At 58.0% G+C, this 25,409-nt stretch overlaps 1 protein-coding gene across 1 annotated transcript in view; it reads left to right on the forward strand.

Annotated features, from left to right (window-relative positions):
* The window catches only part of CPAMD8 (C3 and PZP like alpha-2-macroglobulin domain containing 8), a 75,067-nt gene extending 51,383 nt beyond the window's left edge, over nucleotides 1-23,684 (forward strand). The window contains exons 24-42 of the mRNA XM_064598234.1: nucleotides 2,743-3,041; nucleotides 3,633-3,858; nucleotides 5,437-5,613; nucleotides 7,969-8,050; nucleotides 11,042-11,198; nucleotides 11,330-11,404; nucleotides 12,525-12,690; nucleotides 13,586-13,672; nucleotides 13,749-13,885; nucleotides 14,302-14,457; nucleotides 14,554-14,616; nucleotides 15,628-15,809; nucleotides 17,458-17,545; nucleotides 18,428-18,502; nucleotides 19,095-19,200; nucleotides 19,288-19,398; nucleotides 20,153-20,362; nucleotides 21,666-21,789; nucleotides 23,500-23,684. Of these exons, the coding sequence (XP_064454304.1) occupies nucleotides 2,743-3,041; nucleotides 3,633-3,858; nucleotides 5,437-5,613; nucleotides 7,969-8,050; nucleotides 11,042-11,198; nucleotides 11,330-11,404; nucleotides 12,525-12,690; nucleotides 13,586-13,672; nucleotides 13,749-13,885; nucleotides 14,302-14,457; nucleotides 14,554-14,616; nucleotides 15,628-15,809; nucleotides 17,458-17,545; nucleotides 18,428-18,502; nucleotides 19,095-19,200; nucleotides 19,288-19,398; nucleotides 20,153-20,362; nucleotides 21,666-21,789; nucleotides 23,500-23,521 (2,543 nt within the window). The 3' untranslated portion in view covers nucleotides 23,522-23,684. The remainder of the gene's footprint in view (nucleotides 1-2,742; nucleotides 3,042-3,632; nucleotides 3,859-5,436; nucleotides 5,614-7,968; nucleotides 8,051-11,041; nucleotides 11,199-11,329; nucleotides 11,405-12,524; nucleotides 12,691-13,585; nucleotides 13,673-13,748; nucleotides 13,886-14,301; nucleotides 14,458-14,553; nucleotides 14,617-15,627; nucleotides 15,810-17,457; nucleotides 17,546-18,427; nucleotides 18,503-19,094; nucleotides 19,201-19,287; nucleotides 19,399-20,152; nucleotides 20,363-21,665; nucleotides 21,790-23,499) is intronic.
* Nucleotides 23,685-25,409: the final 1,725 nt, after the last annotated feature.

Here is a 25,409-nt window from a genome sequence, read left to right on the forward strand (position 1 = left end):
AATACTGTATGAATGTACTTGTATGAGGTACTTAGAGAAGTCAAAATCATAGAGACAGAAAATAGAATGGTAGGAGCCGGGGGCTGTGGGGAGGGGTTGCTGACTTAGTGTTTAATGGGGATAGAGTTTCAGTTTTGCAAGATGAAAGAGTTCTGGAGGTGGACAGTGCTGACATTTGCACAATATGACTGTATTTGATACCACTGAACTGTACATTTAAAAATGTTTAAGATGACAAACTTTACATTATGTGTATTTTACCACAATAAAAAAAATTGGGAAAAGAAAAAGCAATACCTATGTATTACAGAGAACTTAGAAAGAAGGAAAAAATATCTCCTCTGGTTCGCATCCATAGATGACCTCTTCTGACATTTTGCTGTATTTGGTTTCATAGGATTGATTGTTGTTTGTTTTAACATAGTTGTAACTCATGAGCTATACAATTTTGTGTTCTGCCTTGCTCATTTAACACATCCCGAGCCCTTTTCCTTGTTATTGTAAAGTCTTTATAAACAGCATTTCAGAACAGTTTCAGTATGTTCTATCAAACGACTGTTCACGGGGTGCCTGGGTGGCTCAGTCGGTTAAGCGTCTGCCTTCAATTCAGGTCATGATCCCAGGGTCCTGGGACCAAGTCCCGCATCAGACTCCCTGCTCAGTGGGGAGCCTGCTTCTCCCTCTGCCTGCCACTCCCCTCTGCTTGTGCTCTCTCTCTCTGTCAAATAAATAAAAATCTTAAAACAACAACAATAACAAAAAACGGCTGCTCCATAATTTGATTATTATGGAATGTTTTGAAACATTGTTGGGCACTTATATATGGTTTCTATTTTTACATCATAATTTATGCTAGGCTGAATATATATTTGTATTCAAAGTAAAATTGGCAGTGTTTTTAACATGTTTTTGGAGGTATAATTGACTATAATAACTCACACGTACTTTAAGTGTACAGTTTGGTAAATGTTGGCATATGTGTACATCTGTGAAACCATCACAACTAAGATAATGAGGATTTCCACTAAACCCAAAAGTCATGCTCCCTGTAACTACTCACCCCTGCCTACTCTTGTCACTAGGGAACTACTCACCTTCCTTTCAGTCTCTATAGATTGCTTTGCTCTTTCTAGACTTTTATATAAATGGAATCATATAAAATGTACTCTTTTTATCTGGTTTCTTTCAGCATAAAAATTTTGAGATGCATCCATGTTGTGTGTATCAATAATTCAGTCATTTTAAGGCTGAGTGGGACTCCACTGAATGGATGCATTGCACTTTGTTTATTCATTGACCTGTTGGTGGACATTTGAGTTATTTCCAGTTTGGGGCTATTTCCAATAAAGCTGCTATGAATATTCATGGACAAGTCTTTGTATGGGTAATATGTTTTCCTTTCTCTTGAATCAGTACCTATGAGTGGAACAGCGAAATCATACAGTAGGTATGCGTCCAACCTTTTAAGAAATGGTCGCACAATTTTCCAAAGTGGTAGTACCCTTTTGCATTCCCACCAGCAGGGGGTGAGAGTCACTTCCTCGCTCTCCTCACCCACACTTGGGGTTGTCTGTCTGATTAATTTCAGGCATTCTAAAAGGTGTCTGATGGTATCTCATTGTGGTTTTAATGTGCATTTCCATCATTCAAGCATCTCTTCATGTGCCTGTTTACTGCTGGTATATTTTTTTTCAGTGAAGTGCCTGTTCAGTTCTTTTAACATTTATTTTAAATTGAGTTTTGGAAGTTTTAAAAAATATATTCTGGATACAAGTCCTTTCCCAGGTAAATGCTTCACAAAGACATTTCTCCCAGTGTGTGGCTTGTCTTTTCTTTCTCCTAATAGTGTCTTTCAAAGAGCAGAAGTTTCTCATGTTGATGTGGTCCAGTCAATCAGTCTTTCCTTTTATGGATTATGCTTTTGTTGTATCTAAAAAATCTTTTCCAAATCCTACGTTTTCTCCTCAGAGTTTGTAGTATTAGGTCGTACGCTTATAAAATGGCTATGAACTATTTCAAGTTGGTATTTGGAGACCATGCAAAGTGTGGTTCGGAGTTCCCCTTTCCTGCTTCTGGGTAACTAGCTGTTCCAGCACCATTGGATGAGACGATTTTCGCTGTTGAATTGCCTTCACACCTTTGTTGCAAATCAGTTGTTCATACACATGTGGGTCCCTTTCTGGACTCCCTACTCTGTTCTGTTGAGCACCTGCCTGTGTTGACATCAGTACCGCACTGTTGTGATTCCTACAGCTTTTGATTACGTCTCGGTGTCAGAGGTGTGAGTCCTTTGACTTGGTTCTTTATCAAAGTTGTTTTGGCTCTTCTAGATTCTTAATGTTTCTCTATAAATTGTGGAATCAGCTTTGTAATTTCCCCCAGAAGACCCTGCTGTGTTTTGATTGGGATCGCAGCAAATCTGAACATCCGTTTGGGGAATAATGAACGTATTTGCCGTATTGTCTTCTGACCCACGGACACGGTCTAGCTCTCCACCGATTTGGGTCTTCATCAGTTTCAAGAATCTTTTGCAGTCTCCTGTGCACAGGTCTTTGCACGTATTCTGTAGGATTTATCCCTGTGAGCATTTTATCTTTTGTGTGCTCTTGGCAGAGCTGTCATTAAGCCAGCTCCATTGGCTGTCCCCCCCGTGGTCCTGATTCTAAGCTCTGGGCACAGGCAGGGAGAGGCAGGATGCCTCCAGGGGTGCCTTCAACCCCCTCTCTCCTTCCCTCCATCCAGAGAGAGTCCACATCTCCACACCCAACAAGTATGAGTTCCAGTATGTGCCACGGCCGCTGTGTCTCACCCGTTTTGATGTGGCTGTGCGAGCCCACAATGATGCCCGAGTGGCCTTGTCCCCCGGGCCCCAGGACACAGCAGGCATGATAGAGATCGTCCTGGGGGGGCACCAGAACACCAGGTCCTGGATCTCCACCAGCAAGATGGGCGACCCTGTGGCCAGCACACACACGGCAAAGATCCTGTCCTGGGATGAATTCAGAACATTCTGGATCAGCTGGCATGGCGGGTTCATCCAGGCATGGCTGGGCTGACTGGGGTGGGCATGGGAACCTCCTGCTTCTGGGCATTTGCTACCTCCTGATCTGTGTCCAGCTCTGACAGGGGGCAGGGAGGAGGGAGGATAAACACAGGGCACTATCTCAGGCTGCTCACAGTCTGCCTGGAGTTGCTTACAGGGGTGTAGGGATCTGAGAGCTGAGGGATGGTGGGTAGCCATGGAGAAGGAAGGTGGATATAAGTAGGTGAAATGGGGGCTGGTGAATTTTAGGGACCAGGCAAAGGGGACATAGAAAAGGAGCAGCTAATACAGCTTTCTAGAGGAGGGACATAGCCAAATGGGGTTTTGAAACATGAATAGGAGTTCACCAGGCAAACTGGGGAGTGGAGGATGTTTCAGGCAGAGGGAATAGCATGTGCAAAGGCCCAGAGACTCCCAGGAGCCTGATGACTTCGGAATCTGTAGATGCCACACTTGTGTCTCTGTTGGCCATTGAAGGGGGTGAGGTGACCTTTAGTTTCTCTGTGACCCCCATAGCCAGTGTCCCTGTTGCCTGAGCACCACTGTGTGCTTCCTTCCGGCATCCAGCATCCTTGGCCTCTTTTTCCAGGTTGGCCATGGTCCAGAGCCTTCCAATGAGTCTGTCATCATGGCCTGGACCCTCCCCAGGCCACCAGAGGTCCGATTCATCGGCTTCTCCACTGGCTGGGGCTCGGTGGGTGAGTTCCGCATTTGGAAGAAGGTGGAAGTGGACGAGAGCTACAGTGAAGCCTTTACCCTGGGAGTCCCGCACAGCGCCATCCCTGGGTCTGAGCGGGCAGTGGCCTCCGTCATAGGTGCGTCTGCCTTGTAGCCTGGCCCGGGGAGAATGGGGGCAAGGACTCAGGCCAGGGGGCAAGGTGTCCACTCCAGACTCGGTTTCACATCAGCCTCTACTGGGGATCTGTTTCTCCGGGGATTCCAGCCCCATACCCACTCACCCGACAAGCAGCTTCTGGTGATTTCTCCGTGCTGGGGCAGACCCAGAGATGACCCCAACCCTGTCTTTGAGGCATTTCCAGTCTGCCCGAGGTGGGTCCAGACCCAGCCTGTCCAAGCCCTGTGTGAGGCAACCCCAAGGGGCAGGTGGTCAATTCTGTGAGAGCAGTGAGTGTGGGGTGATGTGCAAGAAGGCAGAAAGTCTGGGTGAAGTCAGCGAGGCGCAGGGTGGAAGGTGGGGGTCCTGGTGAGAGGGGCAGACATCCAGAGCGTTTGCTAAGCAGGAGTAAGTGGCTATGACTGGGGGTCTGTAGGATGTGGGTTGTCTCCTATAGCCCAGGTACAGGAGTGGAAAGTGGGGACCATGTGGTCAACATGGTGTTGGGTGTTGGAAGGATGGAGAAGAGGGGAAGAGGCCCGGAGGGGCACATAGGCCTGAATGCAGGGGTCTTGGGTCTCTCTGACATCAGAGGACAGAAGTCCTGGGGCCCAGACAGGTTAGTGTTTGTAGCCAGATCAGAGGATGTGGGAGTTTGCAATTTCTGAGGCAAGAGATCAAGTGAGAGATGGCCCTAGGGGGCGAGTGGCCTGGGTAGTGGCATAGGGGAGCAAGCAGATGGGCAGGGATGGAGACGGGGCAAGGGCCGGGACCTCTGGGCCAGTGCCTATCAGCACAGTGGGATGGAAGGTGGAGAAGAAGCTGGGAAGCCCAGAGGAGGGTGATGAGAAAGTAGGCAGGCTCTGCCATGGATGGAGGCTGCAGGAGCAGTGGCAGCCTCGGTGGGGCAGGAGGAAAGGCCAAGGAAGGAAGGGAAGTGTGACCAGGGAAGAGCAGGAGTTCTGGAGGGCCCATCAGCCATGTGTGATGCAGAGAAGCCAAGAAGAGGAATGCAGAGTGCTGAAGGGAGGAGAACACAGGAGAAATTGAAAAAAAAAGAACTGAAAAATATATCAACAATGTCATGTGGGTATGGAAACTTAAAAAAGAATCTAAATACTCATGATTGAAGAGAAAATCACGTTTCCTACTGGAAATTAGAAAAGATATTTAAAATAGAACCATAATGGCTGGATTGATCGATCATTTGTGGGATGCAACCAAAGTTGTAAGAGGAAAATGTATAGCTTTAAATGCACCTGTTTTAAAAGCCACAAAGAAATGAGCATTCAGCATAATGAAGAGGTAGAGAAAGAACACCGAGCTGAGACCAAAGAACACAGAGGGAGGTGTGTAGGAGAGTTCCAGTGGGTGGCCACCAAAGCCAGGGCCCCCGGTGGGCTAAGTGGGCATGGGGCGCAGTCGGGTCCCGAAGGGCAGTCAGAGGGTGGGTGGCCGGTGTTAGGCCATAGGCCGCGCTGGCGAAGGCTATCCCTAGGACAGCCAGGGCACCATTTGAGGCCGGCCCGCAGCCCAGCCCTCATTTCCTCCCCACCAGGAGACGTCATGGGACCAACCCTGAACCACCTCAGCAACCTCCTGCGGCTGCCCTTTGGCTGCGGAGAGCAAAACATGATCCACTTTGCACCCAACATCTTTGTCCTGAAGTATCTGCAGAAAACCCAGCAGCTCAGCCCCGAGGTGGAGCGAGAGACCACGGACTACCTGGTACAAGGTACCGGGGCTGGGGGGGCGGGGTGCTACCCAGGGAGACGGCATGGGGAGGGAGGCAGCCCACGTGCCCGGTATAGCGGATGCGGAGGAAGGGACCCAAGTGGATGAAAGGGGCCACTCGGGGTGGCCCATCAGGTCAGTGTCAGCAGGAGCCCAGGGTCTATACAGTTTGGGCATGGCTCTGCATGCTGGGAATCAGCTATGGGGAGAGGAATGGCATCTTCTAAAAATGTAGATTTTTTTTTTTTTAACAAGAAGAGCAATATAGGGTGCTTGGGTGGCTCAGTTGTTTAAGCGTCTGCCTTCGGCTCAGGTCATCATCCCAGGGTGCTGGGATCAAGCCCCGCATCGGGCTCCTTGCTCAGCGGGGAGCCTGCTTCTCCCTCTCCCTCTGCCGCTCCCCCTGCTTGTGCTCGCTCTCTCTGTCAAATAAATAAATAAAATCTTTAAAAAAAAAAAAAGAAAGAAATAAGACCGCATGGAACAGCCTCAGAAATCACGCGGCACCGAGGGTCTTCCATCACCAGGAATCAGATCCTTAGGAAAGGGTACAGCTCTGTGTGTGGAGGGTAGGACCTCTGAGCGCCCTGACCCACCCCCTCTGCATGTCTTGGCCCCATAGGAGGGTCATGGGGAAGTTTGTAGCCTCACCTCTGTCACCGGCACCTGCTGTGTGTCCTCAGGTAGGGCCTGTTCTCAGTGCCTTAGTTTCCTATCTGTGTAGCAATGGAGTTAAGTCAGTTGATGCCAAGGTCCTGAGGCCTCCTGAGGTGTGCTTCTGGCCTTGGGCTGGAGCTGGAGCGAAGGGGAGGAAGGCGAGGGTTTGACCCAGCTGTGAAGCTGGCGTTCACAGCGGGCAGGTACGTGTACTTGACCTGTGCTGCCCCAAGTCGCCCTCCCACAACCCCAGACTAATGGTCCTCATTTCCCACATGAGCCACGTGAGGCTCCTCAGAGCAGCCAGCCTGAGACCATGCAGGGTGGTGGGGGCTTCTGAGACCCCAGGCTCGTCCGGATTGGATTGGCTGGCCAGGGCACTAGGTCCCAGCCAGAGTGAGAGGAGAGCCCACAGGCACCACCTTGGAAATTTCTGCCTTCAAGAAAGACCGGCGTGTGCCCGGCTCAGAGGATGTCAGGTCCCTCTCAGATGGGGAAACTGAGGCATGTGAGCGCCTTGATTCCTGAGGCGACTCTGGAGTTCCTGCTTCCTGGCCTGTCAGGGTTCCCTGTAGAAGATCTCCAAAAGCAGTCCTGATGATCCAGAACCATCCGTTCTCAATGGGAAAAGGAAAGCGCAAGAGCTCATGGTGAATGTGGAAACTCTTGAATGGAAAAGCAAAGTCAGGGGTTGCCACGGGCCGAAAATCTGGCTTGATAAAGGCTGACCAGAGACTGCCGGGAACCCCAAGAAGCCCACTCGGTCTGTGGCCAGGGACGCTCAGGTCGCTGAACGCATCTGGGCTTGGGCCTCGAACGCCACCCCCAGTCTGATGACCCCTAGTTATCAACGGCTGCTGGGAGCTCCCCTGAGCAGCCAGACCCGTGCCCTTCAGCTAGTGGGCATTCCAGACTCTACAAGCTTCCCATCGAGCCCCCTCCCCCGGTTTTCTTCCAGGCTTGCTGGTGTTCGTTTCCTGGGGCCGCTGGCACAGGGGCAGGCTCCCTGGAGTGCGCTTCACAGGCAGGGCGTTTCTTTCTCCTGTGTCTGAGTCTATTTCTGCATCTCTTCTCTTCTGAGGATACCAGTCATTGGATCCAGGTCCTACCTTATTCCAGGACGATCTCATCTGGAGATCTTCAGCATGATCACAACTGCAAAGACCCTTCTTCCCTCATAAGGTCCCATTTTGGGTTCCTCTCCAGACCCTACAGACCACCCACTACATATGTCCCCTCACAGCCCTCCCTGGCTCGCCTGGCCCATGCCCCCCTGCTGCCCTCACAATAAGGCCAAACACCCAGTGTGGCCCGAGTGGCCGCCTCACCTCCCTCCCCTGCCCCCTTGCTCTTCTGCTCTCTGAGCACACCAGGCTCTCGTGGACTAGTCCCCACCCCTGGGGACAGAGGGTGCTGCCTCGAGATGGGGCAGGTCCCTGACCACCCAGGCGTGAGTGAGGGCCTGTGTGTGACCAGGAGTGACAGAGAGGTGATGTCAGGAAATGAGAGGAACAAAGTAGAGCTTTCAGCCACACCCGTGGTGTGGAGCCCTTTCAGGGTCTCCAGGGGTGGGTGTGGGGCAGTTTCCAGACTCCAGATGTGGGTGGGGGTGGTTTTGGTGACCCTGGATGTGAGTGTTGCATCATGGGGGGGATCCCAGGGACGTTCCAGGACGCTGACCCCTCCGCTTGCTCCGCAGGCTACCAGCGGCAGCTGACCTACAGGCACCAGGACGGCTCCTACAGTGCATTCGGGGAGCGGGACGCATCAGGGAGCATGTGGTGAGTCCCCACTTTGGGGGCACGGCCATGGGGGCTCTCCCACCCGAAGCCGCAGCCCCCCATGCCACACCGAATGGCCAGGACGCTCGGGGCCAGATCCCCAGGGTGACAGAGATAGCCATGGCCCCGGCCCCCCGGCGTTCAGAGGGCTGGATGTGGGCAGCTTGCTGGGCTCTGGGTGTGGCGATGGGGGGTGGTGGCAGTGACAGGGACTATTTCTCGTAGTTAGTCTTTCTCCTGTTGTCGCCACATGGCCCGGAACAGAGCCCTTGCTCTCCAGCCTCTCAGGAGCAGGTCCTGGATGCTCTGAGGCCTCTTCAGAGCCCACTGGACCCCAAAACAGGGGTGACCCCGAGTAGGACGGGACGGGAGAGGCCCTACCACCACCGGGAGGCTGAGGTCGGGGGAGCGTGTGGGCAGAGCAGCCTGGAGTCTGGTTTCCCTTGCAAGCGGCTCCCTTTGGCTTTCGGGCGACCAGGCCAGGAGGGCCCGGTGCGGGGCTGCGCACCCCTGGGTCTTGCTCCCCGGGAGCCTCAGAGCAGGGCAGTTTGCGTGATTGTGGATTTGCCATATCCACCTTGGGGCTTGCAGGGACCGTGGGGCACCCCAGCTTCTGTCCCCAGATGGGGTTTCTCTCCCTGAGCGCAGGGGGCTGTGGGCATGAAAACTGCCCTCCCTGTCCTGAAACTGACCCAGAGTGTCCACCGCACAGCAGCATGGCCAGGGCCCACGGGCGCAGCGACACAGCTGGCTGAGGGTCCCCCCCTTACCCCCCCCCCCCCGCCGTGTGCAGTGTTGCTTACTTGGCTCCAGAGGGCCGACCTGCCCAGAGAGAGTGTGGGGATGCACAGGGCCCAGCACTCGGGCTCCGCGTGGCCCCGCGGCCGGTGGCCTGCGCATGCGTACGGCGTTGGGCCCCTCCCTCTGGGGTGTGGCCGGGCTGATGGAGGCGCCCCAAAGGCAGGAGAAAGGATGGGTTTGGGGGTCCCGGAGGGAGAGTGGCCGGGACGAGCAGACTCCTGGGGAGGGTGCACGCAGCCTTGGAGTTATGGGCTATTTCACATTTTGGCGATTCACCGCAACAGAGCCTTGATTTTCTTTCTCTTAACTTCTTTCTGTGGGTGCGGTAAAGTACGCATAACATACAATTTATCATCTTCACCATTTTTAAGTGTCCAGTCCAGTGACATTCAGTATATTCACGCTCTTATGCCGCCGTCACCGCCGTCCGTCCCCAAAACTCTTTTTAATCTTGTAAATCTGAAACTCTGTCTATTACATACGGACTCCCCCCCCCCCCCCCCCGCTCCAGCCCTCAGCACCCCCGTTCTAGTTTCTGTCCCTGTGAATTTGGTCCCTCCCGGGACCTCCCGTGAGTGCGATCATAGCTTCCTTTTCTGCGCGGCTTGCTTCACGGCTCACAGTGTGCTCGAGGTTCGCGCCGTGCTGGAGCAGGGTCAGTGTTGCTCCCCCTGAAGGCCGAATAACATCCCGGTGTGTGGAGGCACCCCGTTTTGTGAATCTCTTCGTCAGTCTAGACACTCAGGTCATCCCACGTTTCAGCTGCTGTGATAGAGAGCGGTGAACACGGGTGTACAACTATCTCTTCGCGACCCTGCTTCCGATTCCCGAGGGGATGTTCCCAGGAGTGGAATCGCGGGACCCCATGGGAGCTCGGCCTCTAACTTGGCCAGGAACCGCCCGGCTGGCTTTTTACAGCTGCTGCGCGGGTTTACACTCCCACAGCGGCGCACAGGGGCTCCCGGTCGGCGCCGCCTCGCCGCAACTGTTGGTTTCTGCCGCTTGGACAGTAGCCGCCTGGTGGGCGTGGGTGGGGGAGCCACTTGATCTTGAAGAGCGGGGCCTGCTCCTCCGTCCTGTTGCTCGTCCTTCTCGGCTCCTTGCATTCCATCCAGTGGTTCTCCTGCGTTGATTTTTCACCCCCTCATTCATCCCTTGGGCCCATCAGCTCTCACTCAGGTGCACCGTGATGCAGCAGGGAGGCGGGGGGGTGGACAAGGCACAGGTTGCAAAGCCAAGGATGGACACCTGTGACACAGAGGTGGGCTGTGGGGAGGCCAGTTGGGGGTCCTGGGAGTCCAGAGAGGCCCATCTCAGAGTGGGGGCGCCCAAGAAGCTTCCTCTGGGGAGAGACACGTGGGCGGAGCGTTGAGAGACAAGCAGTACCTCATTCTGTGTAGACAGGACGGAAACACAACACGAACAGTGCCTGGATGGGGTAGCTGAGGTAGTGGGTTGGTGGAAAGTTTTCCACTGCAAGCAACAGAAATCTGGCTGAAAGGCAATTCTAAATGTCAGTTCACACCACAGGGCTGGGGCGGCTACAGGATGGGCCAGTCTGGCAGCCTGCAATGCATTGCCCCCCCACCCCCGCCCACCAGGTTCTTTCCTTTGGTCCCTTGTGGGCTCTCTCAGCACTGTGGCTCCTCCCCTCATGGTGGCAAAATTGCAACAGCTGCTCCCAGCATCACCTCATGTGCCCATTCAAAAGTCATTCTCAGGCCCAAGGACTGAAATGCCCCTAACTGTGGCTGGCTAGAGCCATAGAGGGGACCAGGCATCTAAGTTATCTGGCTGCAGGTTCCCGAGAAAGACGAGATCTCTCTGCAAGGCTGGGATCCCTTGGGGATTGGCGGTGGGGGGGCAACAAGAAAGGTCTTCTGCACGTGGCAGGGGGAGGCAGGGCTGAACCATCTCATAGGAAGGCCTTGAGTGCCAGGGTGGGAGGGTCCATGCAGGGAGGCTGGCCTCTGTCATTGGGCCCTGCTGGGTGCCCACACACTTCCTGGAGCCCTCACAGCAGCCCTGCAAGGGCACGCTGGCCCCTCCCATGTTACAGGTGAGGAAGCAGAGACCCGGGGCCGTGCGGGGAGCATGCACAGTTCCTCAGGGGGCATACGGGAGGTGACCTTCTCTGCACAACCGCCCCCAGCCCATGGCCCCCCCAGTCCCTGCCTCATCCTATTTCAGGCTCACGGCCTTTGTCCTGAAGTCCTTTGCCCAGGCGCGCAGCTTCATCTTCATCGACCCCCAGGAGCTGGCGGCTGCCAAGGGCTGGATCGTCCGGCAGCAGCGGGTGGACGGCTCCTTCCCGGCCGTGGGCAGGATCCTGAACAAGGACATCCAGGTGAGTGGCCCCTCGGCCCCCTTCTGGCACCTTAGCCCTGCCCTGCCTGCTCTCCGCTGCTGTCTGGGGCCAGTAAGGGGTCGGGGGCAGTCCCCTCTGGCTCAGGGTGAGGCTCGAGAGTCCTCTTGCAGGGTGGGATCCACGGCACAGTCCCGCTGACGGCCTATGTGGTGGCTGCGCTCCTGGAGACGGGCACGGCCTCGGAGGTGAGCACAGGGTGGCCTTGGGAGCTGTGGGTGGCTTTCCCCTGCAGGCCAGGCCAGCCATCCTCTGGCAGGCTTTATTTCTTCCTTGATGCCCTCCTTCCACTCTTTCTCATGCTTTTCAGTGGTCCCAGGATGTCCACCTTCTTGTAGCCTGAGCAGAGGATTGAGAGATTCCTGTGATAATTGTGGGGGGCCTAAGGGAGCTGTATCCTGAGATCTCCCAGGACTATCTGATGCCTCCAGTCCCTGTTTGGGGAATCATTTGGGGCTAGAGCAGGTTCCTGGCTGGTCAGGGAGTCCTATGCAAAAACTTGGGAAAGTTTTGGGAGAAGGGTCTGGAACCTTCATTTACAGTTGGTACTGGAACCAGTCAAGGTTGAGGTGTCCCGGGGGACTCGGGAGCAATTGTTGCTTTTGTGAAACAGGAGTGGGGGAAGCACGTCCCCTGCAGTGAGGGTGTCCATAGTGGATCTCAGCCCTGGGGGTAGGGACCCCACCATTCCTAACATCTGTGTCTGTTCTACATCCTCTGATGATGAATTGTGAGTTATCTTAACAGCGTGGCTCCTTCAGTGCCCACGTTGGTCATTTGCTAAATTCATTAATGCTTCTCATCACTTATTTTTTCCCACTTAACCAATATTACTGGGCAGCTTCTCTGAATCAAGCTGTCACTGGACTCAGTTTCTGTGCTCCAGGGGCTCACATTGGGGTTGGGAGGGGGGAAGTGTGATCAGGGTTGGTGGGCTTCCTGGAGGTGACCACTGAGGTGAGGCCTAGAGGATGAGGTGGGCCTGGGCAGGGGGTCTTGGAAGCCAGCCTGGTGATGGGGTCGGTGGGACAGGGTGGTCAGGGCTCTGCCGACTTCCCCCAGAACGTCTCCGAGTTGATCTGCTGTGCTCAGACCTCATTTGGAAAAAGTTGGCACCAACATAAAGGGGACGGGGTTCTGAAAGCCAGGTCTGTAGGCTGTGGGAGCCCCAGAGGGAGGCAAAATGAGAGTCTGTGAGCCATCCAGCGCTCTCCCTAGGCGTGCCCTGGGAATCTGTGGGTGGGCAGGTGGGTGGGGGAGCAGAGCAGCCTCCCAGGGCTCCACTCCCCCCCGATCCCCACCCTGCAGGAGGAGAGGAGCGCCATTGCCAGAGCGCGGCACTTCCTGGAGTCCAGTGCGCCCTTGGCCGTGGACCCCTACAGCAGCGCCCTGACCACCTACGCGCTGACCCTGCTCCGCAGCCTGGCAGCCCCTGCAGCGCTGCGGAAGCTCCGCAGCCTGGCCATCACGCAGGGTAGGGGGCCCGCACAGTGCACCCCAGTAGACAGCTCATGGACACATGCTTGGCACTAAGGAGGCACCCTTTGCTCGCTCTCTTTTGTTTGTTACTCATTGTCGCATCTCCTAGTGGCTCCATTTGATGAAGTGGCTTGAGCCCGAGGGTCATTTTTCTCCCTTGTGAAATAGGGGGTAGCTACCCCTGCCCCAGGGAGGACCCCCCGCCCTCCATCGCTGGGTGAGCCTTGCAAAGCCTTTTCCATCTTCAGGATGTCGGTCTCCCCATTGGCAAAATGACTACCCACTATGTTTGGGGAGCCCCGGTCGCAGAGACTTCTCAGACTGAACCCCCTCCCCTCCCACCTCCAGTCCTCATCGCACTCCCCACTCCCCACCTTCCCCAGCAGCTTCTCAGCTTATGATGTCACCTGAAGAATGCTTTCATTGCTAGGAAGAAAAGAAAAAAATTAAGCAAAATTCTAAAACCACCCAATTGGATGACCGTGTCTAGGAGTACCTGCTTGGGCAGGGAATGCCGATTTCTCTGTGGTCTGAGGGCCTTTTGCACCTCACATGAGCTCAGAATCCTCGGAGCCTTTGCAAATGGCAAGTGGCTTCCTTGGTCCTAAGTGGGGACAGCTGGAACCCCATCAGGGCCCTGTCAGGAGGGAGGCCATTGATGTCTACCAGGGGTGCCGGAGGGACGGGGTCTGTCACGGAGTTGCAGATTGGAGACCCTTCTTGCCCCAGCCCTCTGCCCTGGCACCCTCCTCCCCTGGGGTCCACCACCCTCGCCCCCCCTCCCCCCCACCGATGTCTCTTCTTGAGACCATATGCACTGACCCTTCCCACGGGATGCCAGGCTGCACACTGAACTGGGTCGTGGCCCCTGACCTGTCCTGGCCCTGCAGATGGGGTCACCCACTGGAGCCTGACGGGTTCCCGGGATGTGGACAAGGATGCATTCCTGAGCTTCAGCGATGGGGTCTCTCGGTCAGGTACTGGCCCCCTGCTTTGGGTGCTGGGTGCTGGGTCCCAGCATCGAAAGGCCCCAGCCAGCCTCGTCCGTTGCAGTGGTCTCGGCCGAGGTGGAAATGACAGCCTATGCCCTGCTGACCTACACCCTCCTGGGTGACGTGGCCACCGCCCTGCCCGTGGTGAAATGGCTGTCCCAGCAGCGGAACGCGCTTGGGGGCTTCTCCTCCACTCAGGTGAGTTGAGCAGGGCCAGAGGAAGGGGCTCAGGTCCCAGCAGGGTCACTGGGGTCCAGGCTCGGGGCTCAGAGCTCGCCAGGAAGCCACCGCCTACTTCAAGTCCCAGGGCGGCTCCTGGGGGACAAGGAGTCCAGGGGAAGGCAGGGGGTGGAGCCTGAGGGACAGACGCACCAGGCTCTGGGACAGGCACGCAGCCTCTGCCTCTGCGGAGGTGCCTGCCCGTTCTCGGGAGCCCCCAGACTGTGGATGTCTGCACCAGATTCACTCTGCCTCCCAGCCACATGGGTCCCTGGCCTTCAGAGAGGGTCCACGCCTGGTGCCTCTGGTCTGGGCCGGACCTCCCGGGAAGGGGGCAGGGAGCCTGCCGGCTGACCCGTCCCTGGGGCTTCCAGTGCCTCCTCGTCTACCCCCAGGACACCTGCGTGGCTCTGCAGGCCTTGGCAGAGTATGCCATCTTGTCCTATGCTGGCGGCATCAACCTCACCGTCTCCCTGGCCTCCACCAACTTGGACTACCAGGAGACCTTCGAACTGCACAGGGCCAACCAGAAGGTTCTGCAGACAGCGGCGGTGTGTATTCCTGGGCCAGGGCTTGGCGGCCCCTCCCCGCTGCCCGCCCACCCTGGCGTGTCTGCGGAGGGCGTCATGGTGTCCTGTCTCTTTCAGATCCCCAGCCTCCCCACGGGGCTGTTTGTGAGCGCCAAGGGTGAAGGCTGCTGCCTGATGCAGGTGGGGCTGTGGGGACATCGTGTGCTCACTGGGGGCGCCCAGAGGGGCAGGCTGGGGGCTGCAAGCTCAACGGCGGGCCAGGCTGAGTGGGGCAGATGGGTGCGGCTGAGAGAGACCCTGGGGCAGACCGTCTGCCCCCCGTAATGCAGCCCAGCCTGCCCAAGGCAGGTGGCCATGCCTCCTCTCGGGTGTGGGGGCTCCTCCCAAGAAAGTCCATCTGACCCTCAATCCAGTGGTCTCTGACCATAAGCAGATGCCCTCCCCCACCCTGGAGTTGGCCCAGTGCCTCATGTTTAGTCTCCCTGCGGCTGCCTGGACCAGGATGCCCCGCCTGGGCGCCCTCCCTCAGCCCCTGGACCAGGATGCCTCAGCCTTGCCCTCCCTGCAGCCCCTCCGTCACCCTCCCTGGGATTTAGCTGCACTCTGGGCTGGGGCAGGCTGGTCTTGTGGGCTCTGGCTGGAGGTCGGAGCGCAAGTCTGCCTGGAGACCCAGAGTGCTCGTTGCCTGGGTGATGGTTTGGGAGCCCAAAGGTGGATGGTTGTCATGGCATCCAAAGCCCATCCTACGCCGCCCTCCTATGCCATGACCTTCAACCTGCCATCAACTGAGATAGGGGGAGAAGGAAGCCGCCGGGCTGGCCCCAACTCTGGCTCCATGAGGCCTGCTGGGGACATCTTTGTTCCTCTCTTAGATGTGTCAGAAAGAACCACTGTGTACCATCCAGATATGGGTGTGCTCAGGCCGCACCCCCATCTCTAAAACGGGAGCCCAGACAACACAGTGGCTAGGTGGGAGAGGCCTGGAGGCTGTGGGACCTGGGCTTGACATGCGTGAAAAGGGGATGACGGTTGGACCTACACTCGCTGGGGCTGTTGCAGGGCTAAATGAAGTAACAGTAGTCCCCACGTCTGTCGCCGATGCCCCACTTTTGTCATCGTTCTGACCATGCCGCTGCCTCTCCCCTCCCCCACCCTGGGTTCCCTAAGCCTCGGTCCTCCCACACCCCCCAGATTGATGTCACCTATCACGTGCCGGACCCCGTGGCCAAACCAGCCTTCCAGCTTCTTGTGAGTCTCCAGGAGCCAGAGGCTGAGCCGCGGCGGACGCCTGCTCCCGCCTCCGCTGATGACGACGACCCGGCGGCCGACCAGCATCACCAAGAGTACCAGGTGACTCTGGAGGTGTGCACCAGGTAAGGCCACCTCCCTGCTGGCCGACACCCCTGCCTGGGCCTACGAGGAGGGTCATATCAGAGGAGCACGGCCTCCCGGGACCAGGGCACTGAGCAGGTGCTCAGTCTGAGCCTGTGGATTATGAGGCTGTCGGCTGGAATGCGGGATCACGCCTCTGGCCCCTGCTGCATTTCCCACTGTGGGGGCTGGACCAGCCCTGGTGGTTCCTGTGATGGTTGCAAGATACCTCAGCAAGAACCATTGGGGAACTCTGAGGGACAAGGATCGTTCCTTACTGCTCCTGGAGGTTACCGGGCACGCCCAGGGCCACACAGCGAGGTCACAGGTAGAGAGAAAGTCTGGACCTGGGTAGGGCTTTGCCTTTTATGGGGGCACAGGGTGGGGGCTTTGGGTTTCGCCAGTCCCCCTTATTGGCAAATTTAAAAAGATAAGCGCAGGAATGAGGGAGCGGGAAGGGAAAGGTGGGTCGGTTATCTCAGTGACCCGGGGTTTTCTGAAAGGGGAATTTCATGTGGGGGGTGGCTCCTGGCTCCTTGTCTAGCTATTTATCTGTAACTGTGTCACAGTCGGCAATATGTTGATCCAAGATGGGTATCTTTGAAATGGATGCTTTTGCAATCAAATGCTTACTGTCAGGCACTTAGACTGCAGATGGTTTTTGAAATGAGGAGGGAGATGGAAGCTTCCAGATGGATGCAGCAGACCCCAGTGGTAGATGAGGCAGGTGGCCCAGGTGGGGACAGCTGTTGGTGGCCCCTGCCTGATGCACCAGACGCAGGCCTCTGGGTTCCCTGACGGTGACCCCGGGACCAGGCCACAGAGGGTCCTCAGGGGAGGTGCAGGCAGCTGCCCTCACAGGATGCTCGTTGCCTGGGTGATGGTTTGGGAGCCCAAAGGTGGATGGTTGTCATGGCATCCAAAGCCCATCCTACGCCGCCCTCCTATGCCATGACCTTCAACCTGCCATCAACTGAGATAGGGGGAGCAGGAAGCTGCCGGGCTGGCCCCAACTCTCTGGCTCCATGAGGCCTGCTGGGGACATCTTTGTTCCTCTCTTAGATGTGTCAGAAAGAACCACTGTGTACCATCCAGATATGGGCGTGCTCAGGCTGCACCCCCACAGGAAGCCTCCCCAGTGGCTGTGGCCCCCATGACCCTTGGGCCCACAGTCTGCAGGTCCCTCTGTGAAGGTCAGCCGCCCTCCTTGTCACCAGCACTTGGAGGGCCTGGCATGGAGCAGGCCCCAGAGGCCAATATGCACACCCCATGTCACAGAAGGGGACACGGAGGGCTGGCCTTGGGGAGTGACTGGGGATTCCCAGTCACCAGGGCTCCCGTGGCCCCATGGACCTGCTTCCTGTGCTGGGGACATAGCATGGGGTTCGGGGCAAGCACGACCCAGAGTCAGTAGGCCTGGATCAGGCCCCGAACCCTCGGCGAAGCCCTCTCCTTATGGTCTTAGGGTCTCAGCTGTGAAATGGGCTGACCGGTGGCCCGGCCAGCTGTGTTTGTACAGATGGGCCACCCAGCCAGGCCCAGGTTGGGCTCCCCCAGGACTTCATTCGTGGGGATTGTGGCTGTCAGAGGGGGCCATGAATTCCGCCATAGGGCTTGAGCTCGAGGGCCTATCTCTCCTCTCATTGGAAGGTGGCTGCATGCAGGGTCCTCCAATATGGCTGTCCTGGAGGTGCCCCTACTCTCGGGCTTCCGGGTGGACATCGAGAGCCTGGAGCAGGTGAGGTGGCGCCGGCAGGCAGGAGCCAGGCGGGGTCTCTAGCTGACCGCCCTGTCCGGGTTGCAAGTTCCCAGCCCTTCATAATTTTTTTTTTCTTTCTGGGCAGAGTTGGTGCTTCGGGGCTGGCCACCTGCTGAGGGGCAGGTGGGAAGGGGTGGGATCCAGGTGGTGGAGGAGGGATTCAGCAAATGTGGATGTGCTGTAGGGACAACGTGCGGTGCCACAGGGTAGCCTCAGCCTTGGTTCTCCAGAAACCTGCACTGCCCTCAAACTCAAGAGATACCAGTCCCACATCCCCTGGGGGGATGCTATCTTGCCCAAAGCTGGAGGAGGTCTGCAGTGTGGGGAGGATGGAGAAGGAAAGGCAGGCCAGTCCCGGGGGTGGGCAATCAGGGAGGCTTCGCCGAGCACCAGGGTAAGGAGAAGGGCCCGCACAAAGGCCTTGGGTTTATGTATCAAAAATTGTGACTTCCCAGGCTGGATGGTGGCTGAATGTTGCAGTTGAGATAAAAGGAGATGGCAGGGCTCAGCTGGGCACCTCGAGTGCCACAGGGAGGCCTAGCGTAGGGCTGGGGCTGGATCGAGGGAGGCTGTAGGAAGGGAAGGGGAGGGAAGGCAGGAGCTCGGGGGTAGAGGTAACCAGCCTCACATACCCTCTCCCGGGTGCTGGGTGGGCTGGCAGGGCCTGGGTAGCCTTGACCGCCATCCCCTGGCCCTGGCGCTGGCCCGTGGGGGCTTGCTGGATGACCACAGGCAAGTCGCCAGCCTGTGGGGCCTTGCCCACCTCCCACTGACCAGTGAAGGCCCCGCAGAGACCGGGGAGGAAGCAAGCACTGGGGACAGAGGGGCTGGGTGGACCCTGACCTCTGACTTCCTTGTCAGCTGCTCTTTGACAAGCATTTCACGCTGAAGAGGTACGAGGTGGCCGGACGCAGAGTCCTCTTCTACTTTGATGAGGTACTGTCACTGGTGCGGGGGCGGGGGCGGGACTGTCAGGGCCCAGGGCAGTTCCTGCAACCCTCTCATCATGAAAAAGAAACGGGAACAACCAGTCCAGGCAGAGCTGGTGCAGCTGGTGGCTTAGTGCCCCAGGCAGCTCACTTGGGTGGGAAAAGTTGGGAGGGGATGGAACAGTATTCAGGCATAAAAAGGAATGTGGCGCTGGTGCGTGTAGATGAACCTGGAAAACGTGCGGAATGGAAGAAGCCTGATACAAAAGGCTTCGTGGTGCATAATCCCATGTACACGAAATGCCGGGAACAGGTAAATCCATAGAGACACACGGCAGATTAGTGGTGGCCAGGGACTGGGGGAGGGGGGAGAGGGAGGGCGTGGGGAGTGAAAGACCAGCAGAGAGATTTTTCCAGGTAGGATGGAAGGACCCACGGGATTGAGTGGAATCAGGTTTTTGTGTTTCACACGTCCTGGGTACCCCGAAATCCGCCAGCTCAGGGCCCAGGCTTTGAGGCATAGCAGAGCGTAGGGGCGGTAGCTCATCCCTGAACCCAGTGGCCGCAGGCAGGCCTGAGCCCTTCTGCTAACCCCGCAGATCCCCAGCCGGTGCCTGACCTGCGTGCGGTTCCGGGCGCTGCGTGAGCATGTGGTGGGCAGGACGTCCGCGCTGCCCGTCTCTGTGTACGATTACTACGAGCCTGGTAGGCCCGCACCCACCCGCACCCCCGGCTCAGTTCCTCACCTTGTCACCCCATCACTTGGTCACTCTTCCCTTCCTCGTCCCGCAGCCTTCGAAGCCACGCGCTTCTACAACGTCAGTGCCCGAAGTCCGCTTGCCCAGGAGCTGTGCGCGGGGCCCGCGTGCAACGAGGTGGAGCGCGCCCCGGCTCAGGGCCCCGGTGAGTGCGCGGGCCGCTGCCTCCCCTACCACCGGCCACCCGGGCCGTCCTCTTGGAGCTCAGATCAGAGCAGGGAAGCGGGGTCTCTAGGCAGAGGACGACAGCTTGGTAAAGGCAGGAGGACGGAACTCGGTCAAGGGCGCACACTTTGGGGATATGGCCGAGCGGGGTGCGGGCCGGCGGTGAGGAGGGGCGGGGCCGAGCGGGCTGTGGGCGGGCAGTGAGGAGGGGCGGGGCCGAGGGGTGTGGGCGGGCAGCGGGAAGGGGCGGGGCCGAGCGGGCTGTGGGCGGGCAGCGGGAAGGGGCGGGGCCGAGCGGGGTGCAGGGGAGATTGGAGAGAGGATACCGCCGATTGGGGTGGGAGGGCGCCCAGAGCAGAACCGGTGGTGCCCCCTCCTCCACAAACCAGCGGTGTAGGAACTGCAGGGCCCTGGCCATGAACTCGGACAGTGGCCACAGCACAGGTCTGGACGGGGCTGGAGTGTCCTTCAGGGCCCTTTTCTTTATTTTTTAAACATTTTGAAGTAGGTTTATATTGCTTTTGTTGATAACTTCTATTTGTTTTCGTAATAGTAGGCAAATTCCACCAGGTCAGGGCTCAGGGACTCCCAGTAACTGTCGCGCACCCGTTCCTGCCCTGGGGAAGGTCGTCCCTGCCCCCAGGGACTTTCCCCCCACTCCAGGCCTGGTGGGAGGCGCCGCCCAGGTGGGGGTTGGGGTCCCGAAGACCCGGCCGACTTCGCTTCGCCCCCAGGCTGGTCCCCCGGCGCGCGGGGTCCTGCGGCCGCCCCGGAGGAGGGGGCGAAGATTGCGCGCTGTGGCTGCGCCCGCTACTGTCGCGCCGGCGGGGACCCGGTGTGCGGCTCCGACGGAGTCGTCTACACCAGCGCCTGCCACCTGCAGGAGGCTGCCTGCCTAGGCCGCGCGAGATTGGAGCCCGCGCCCCCTCGCCGCTGTGCCCTCGGTGAGGACCCACCTTGGGTCTGGCCTCTGGGATCCCAGCTCCCCCTGGACATAGTGCATTGCCCTATCTTCTTCATCACCTCTCCCTCCTATCACCTCCTCCCCATCACCTCCTCCTCCTCTTCCCCATCACCTCCTCCCCCTCCTCCCCATCACCTCCTCCCTCTCCTCCCCATCACCTCCTCCCCCTCCTCCCCATCACCTCCTCCCCCTCCTCTCCATCACCTCCTCCCCCTCCTCTCCATCACCTCCTCCCCCTCCTCCCCATCACCTCCTCCCCCTCCTCTCCATCACCTCCTCCCCTTCCTCCCCAACACCTCCTCCCCCTCCTCCCCATCACCTCCTCCCCTTCCTCCCCAACACCTCCTCCCCCTCCTCCCCATCACCTCCTCCCCTTCCTCCCCAACACCTCCTCCCCTCCTCCCCATCACCTCCTCCCCCTCCTCCCCATCACCTCCTCCCCCTCCTCCCCATCACCTCCTCCCCCTCCTCCCCATCACCTCCTCCCCCTCCTCTCCATCACCTCCTCCCCCTCCTCTCCATCACCTCCTCCCCCTCCTCCCCATCACCTCCTCCCCCTCCTCTCCATCACCTCCTCCCCTTCCTCCCCAACACCTCCTCCCCCTCCTCCCCATCACCTCCTCCCCTTCCTCCCCAACACCTCCTCCCCCTCCTCCCCATCACCTCCTCCCCTTCCTCCCCAACACCTCCTCCCCTCCTCCCCATCACCTCCTCCCCCTCCTCCCCATCACCTCCTCCCCCTCCTCCCCATCACCTCCTCCCCCTCCTCTCCATCACCTCCTCCACCTCCTCCCCATCACCTCCTCCTCTTCCCCACCACCTCCTCCCTCCTGTCTAGCATCACTCTCCTCTTCCTCCTCTCCTCTCCCCTTTCCCCCACCCCTCCTCCCTCTCTCACAGCCCTTGATTCCCTGTCTCTCCCTGATCCTCCCAGCTTTCCCCCCAGCTGTGGCCCCTGCATCTCTCCTCCAGTCTTTGTCTTTCTGTCTCTGTTCCTTAGGCTTTGTGACCTCCCCCATCTCTGGTTCCTTGCATCTGGGTTTCTGCTGCTCCTCAGTCTCGCTGAGTCTCTCCCCACACCCACCCCAAGTTTGTGCCTTTCTGCATCTACTACTACCCATCTCTGAACACTGTGTCCCCTTCCCCCACCCTTGTGACCTCCCACCTCCGGCCTGTTGCTCTGGGACACGTTATCTCCTTTTCATGGTCTCTCTGAGCTATCTGCTATCCAGATCCTCTCCCTCCAGTGCCCTCCTACCGACCTAGCCCCCCCTTCCTTCCAGAGCAGCCGACACCGGCCTCTGCCTCCTACAGCTATGACTATGACCCAGCTCCCCCAGACGCTGGGCACCTGGCAGCCGGCCATGGCCATGAGGTGATGGACTTGGAGGGGGAGGCAGAGGACAGGTGAGAGCTAAGCCCCCCCTCCCCAACTCCTTCCCCCTAGTTGCCCTGGACCTGACAGGGAGTGGGAGTAACCAATAGACAGGTCAGCCTGCAGATTTCCAGGAACATGGTGGGGGATCCATTCTCTCTTCTCCCCACAGTCTGTCCAACACACATCAGAGAACAACCTGTATGAGCATGGGGAGGCTGAGCCCTCCCGAGGACACAACCCCAGGACAGACCTGCCCATGAGGCGCCCTGGAACCCCATTAAAGAAAGAAATTATTCACTATACTTGTTAAGATGGCAAGGAAGACTGTTCAAGGGAGGGGCCTGGTGATAGGTAGCAGGTCATGCAGTGGGGTCTTGCAGTGGAGGGGAAGACAGGACCCAGCTCTGAATACTACAAGAAAAAGTGGGGGTTTATAGCCAAGGGGTGGGGGGGGTCAGTGGACCGAGAATTAGTGGCCGGAAACATCAGGGATGAAGGGGGATTCTGGCTGAACCCACCTAACAGCATTCCCACTAAAGGCAGGCCAAGGTATCAGACAGTGCCCCAGGGCTGGTGGGAAGGAGGAACTCGATTAAATATTAGATATCGAGGGTGATCAGGTATGGAGTGGGAATTCGGGCTTAAACTGATGTAGAGCGTTCCTGCTATAATTGGACAGTGCTGAGATGAACACCAAAGCCCAGAAGTGGAGACCTAGTCAAAAAGAGTGGAGTTTGATCAGAGAATCTTTGTCACCCCAGGGGAGGGAGGAGGAAGTGGGTGGGAGACCAGAGAGCCCTGTGGGGTGAGGCTGAGAAAGGGCTGCCAGGCCAACTTCCTGGAGGAGGCGAATCTTTTGAGTCTAGTTACAGCAAACTCAAGAGGTTTAAGCAGCAGGTTGGCTTTAATCAGCTTAGGTAGGTGCCAGCCCCAGGGGCCGGCTGCACTGTCAGGCCTCGGGCTGTGTCCACCCGCGCCCGGCCTGCCTTGGCAGGGTCTCCCCACCGCACGCCAGTAGCAAAGGCAGGTTGTCAGCCTCATTCGGCAAACCTAGTGGAATGCTTTTCCACCAGTACCCAGCAAAGTCCTGGAAGTTCAGGGCTGCATCATCCCACACCAAGCACTGGGGCTTGGTCCATGTGCATCTAAGATAATTATTGGTAGAGCTGGGCTTATGGCTATTGTTTCAGTATTTGTTCTGTTTTGTCCTCCGTGTGCCTCCTTTTGCACGTATGGAATATTTTTTTTAGGATTCCATTTTGATTCAGCCCCCGGGGATTACAATATACATCCTTAAACTTTGCAGCTTACTTGTTCATTTCACCACTGTCGCATCTGAGTCTGCCGTTTTCCCCCACCGGTAGCCTTGTGTCCTCACCACCATAGGCAAGATACACAAGAGCTGCCCTTTTATAGCCACGCCCACCCGGAGAGTCTGTCCTCCCGGGCATGCTGTGTAAACAGGAATCCTCTTGAGATCGGCTTTTCTCACTTAGCGGAGTTCCCTTGCCATCCACCCACGTTGTTGTGTGGACCAGAAGTGAACAACCTGTCCCATCACCGTGACCCGGTGGGGGTGGGCAGGGTCCTGAGGGTCTTCTCCAGGGGGGATGCACCTGCCCCAATGGGCAGAGGCAGCCAGGCCGAGCCACGACGTGGAGGCGGGTTCAGCAAAAGGCACGCCGGCCCCCCGAAGGCCGGGCAGCCCACACTGTGTCTTTCTTTTTTTCTCTCTTCAGTCAGAGTGGCTTCTCTTCCTAACGCTCCGAGCAGGAGGACTTGATCTGGCTGCGTCCTGTCCCTGTCGGCCCCACCGGAAGGGGGCCACTGATGGGAGAGTTCCCTTAACTCTCTGGTGGGCTGGCGGACCCCACCCCAGGTGACCGCAACCCAGCCTCTAAATGAACCTGATACACAGAACGCAGAGACCTGCCTCGATGGATGACGGGCCTCCTCCCAGCCCTCCCTCAACAGGAGGGTTGGCCTTGATCCCCCCACTTCCCCAGCTGCACCTGGCCCTGGGCACCCCCTCCTCGGGCCAGAGCAGCTCCGCTCCAGGAGAAGGGACGCTCCTGGGAAGGACCTGCGGCCAAAGGCCTCTGTCGGAGGAGACACGATGACATTTAGCCAAATCAGGGACGTAGATAAGCATCCATCCCCTCATCACCAACTTCAAAATGAAACAGGCCGCCTTTCTCCAAAATGCAAAGCTTGGGCCCTCTTTGGGGCACCTGGGCTGCCAAACCCCTGGACCTAGACCTCGAATTGTCCCCTAACTGTCACAGTCTCCACACACCCCCATCTTGTCTCACCCCAGGGGTCCCCAAATGTTTGGTGCCGACAGGGCCAGGCCCTCAGGGAAAGCCATATGGGGACTGCCTTCTCCCAGCTTCCTGGCGGGGGAGCCCCAGCCCCGCAACCAGCCCTGCCTTCCTCGGGGGACCCTCCAGCTGTGGTCCCATTCCTCTTTGTGACCCTCAGGGCACACCTGTTTCTGGTCCCTCGCCTGTCTGCTCCCCTGTGCAGTGGTATTTATGGTGGCCAGAGCTGCTCGTCTCTGACCTCCAGCGGGGACAGCACAGAGACCCTGAGGGCACTGCCCAGCCAGTGGGTCCCCGGCCATTTCCCGCGCCCCTCACCCCCACCAGCCCCGCTCCCTGTGGAGGCCGCTCCCATAATAAAAGCTCCTTTCCAGAGTCACAGACAGGCTTTGGCCTGGGCAGGGGGACGGCGCAGCACTGAGGGCTGGAGGCCCAGCTCCCGTCAGGCCCCCCAGCACCTCTGTTCCCTAGTCTCCGGCTCAGCCTTTCAGGGCCGGGCGGGGAGGAGCGTTTCGAACACCTGCACCCCAACCTAATGATAGATTCCCGTGCATTTGTAAGAAATTCTACCGGTACAGAGAGGTCTACTGTCCACCCAGCCTCCCCGCCCCCCGCCCTGGCGGTAACATCTTGGGAAACTCCTACATCATCAACCAGGCTACTGACATGGATACATTTCGCTGCTCTTACACTTCTCCAGGCTCACGGGCACGTGCGTGTGTCCTGGGGCTGCCCACCCACTGGCTCATTTTTCTCTAGACCAGACACATACGGACCCTGATGGGGAGCCCAGGAATGGCCCCCACTCCCCTCTGCCTTGGGAGAGCCTCCCACAGTTGACGTCTCCGTGGCTCCAGACAAAGTGCCCCATGCTGCCCCCACCCCTTGCGGTACCCCCCCCATTCAGAACGGCTCAGACCCCGGGGTAAACAGCTTGGGGTGGGGGTCGCAGGGCTGTAGCCCCTGCCCGGGCCCACCTGTCCACCCTCCAGTTGCCCACCCACCTGGTCCTGGGGTGGTGGGGGACGTTAACATCAAGAAGAGTCAGACCTAGGGTTAAGGGGAAGAGGTACCGTCCTGCCTCCAGGGTGACAGAAGGTGACAGTCCTGTGGGTCCCCATGACAGGCCACACCGGGCTCTGGGGAGCAGAATGACGGCCTCCGCAGTGATTGTCCAGGACACGCCCCAAACCCCGGAGCCCATCCCAGAGCTAGACGCTGGGCTTTGGGGAAGGAGGACTGCCAACCAGCCTTCCTGGCTGCCTGGGCCACGAGGGGGCGGGCGGCCCGAGCCTCCTCCTAGGAGGGGGTCCTGGAGCGGGTCCACA

This window comes from Mirounga angustirostris, unplaced genomic scaffold (assembly GCF_029215605.1).
Source record: "Mirounga angustirostris isolate CCGP_5_RB_7025 unplaced genomic scaffold, mMirAng1.0.hap1 SCAF_1, whole genome shotgun sequence".
Taxonomy (NCBI): Eukaryota; Metazoa; Chordata; class Mammalia; order Carnivora; family Phocidae; genus Mirounga; species Mirounga angustirostris.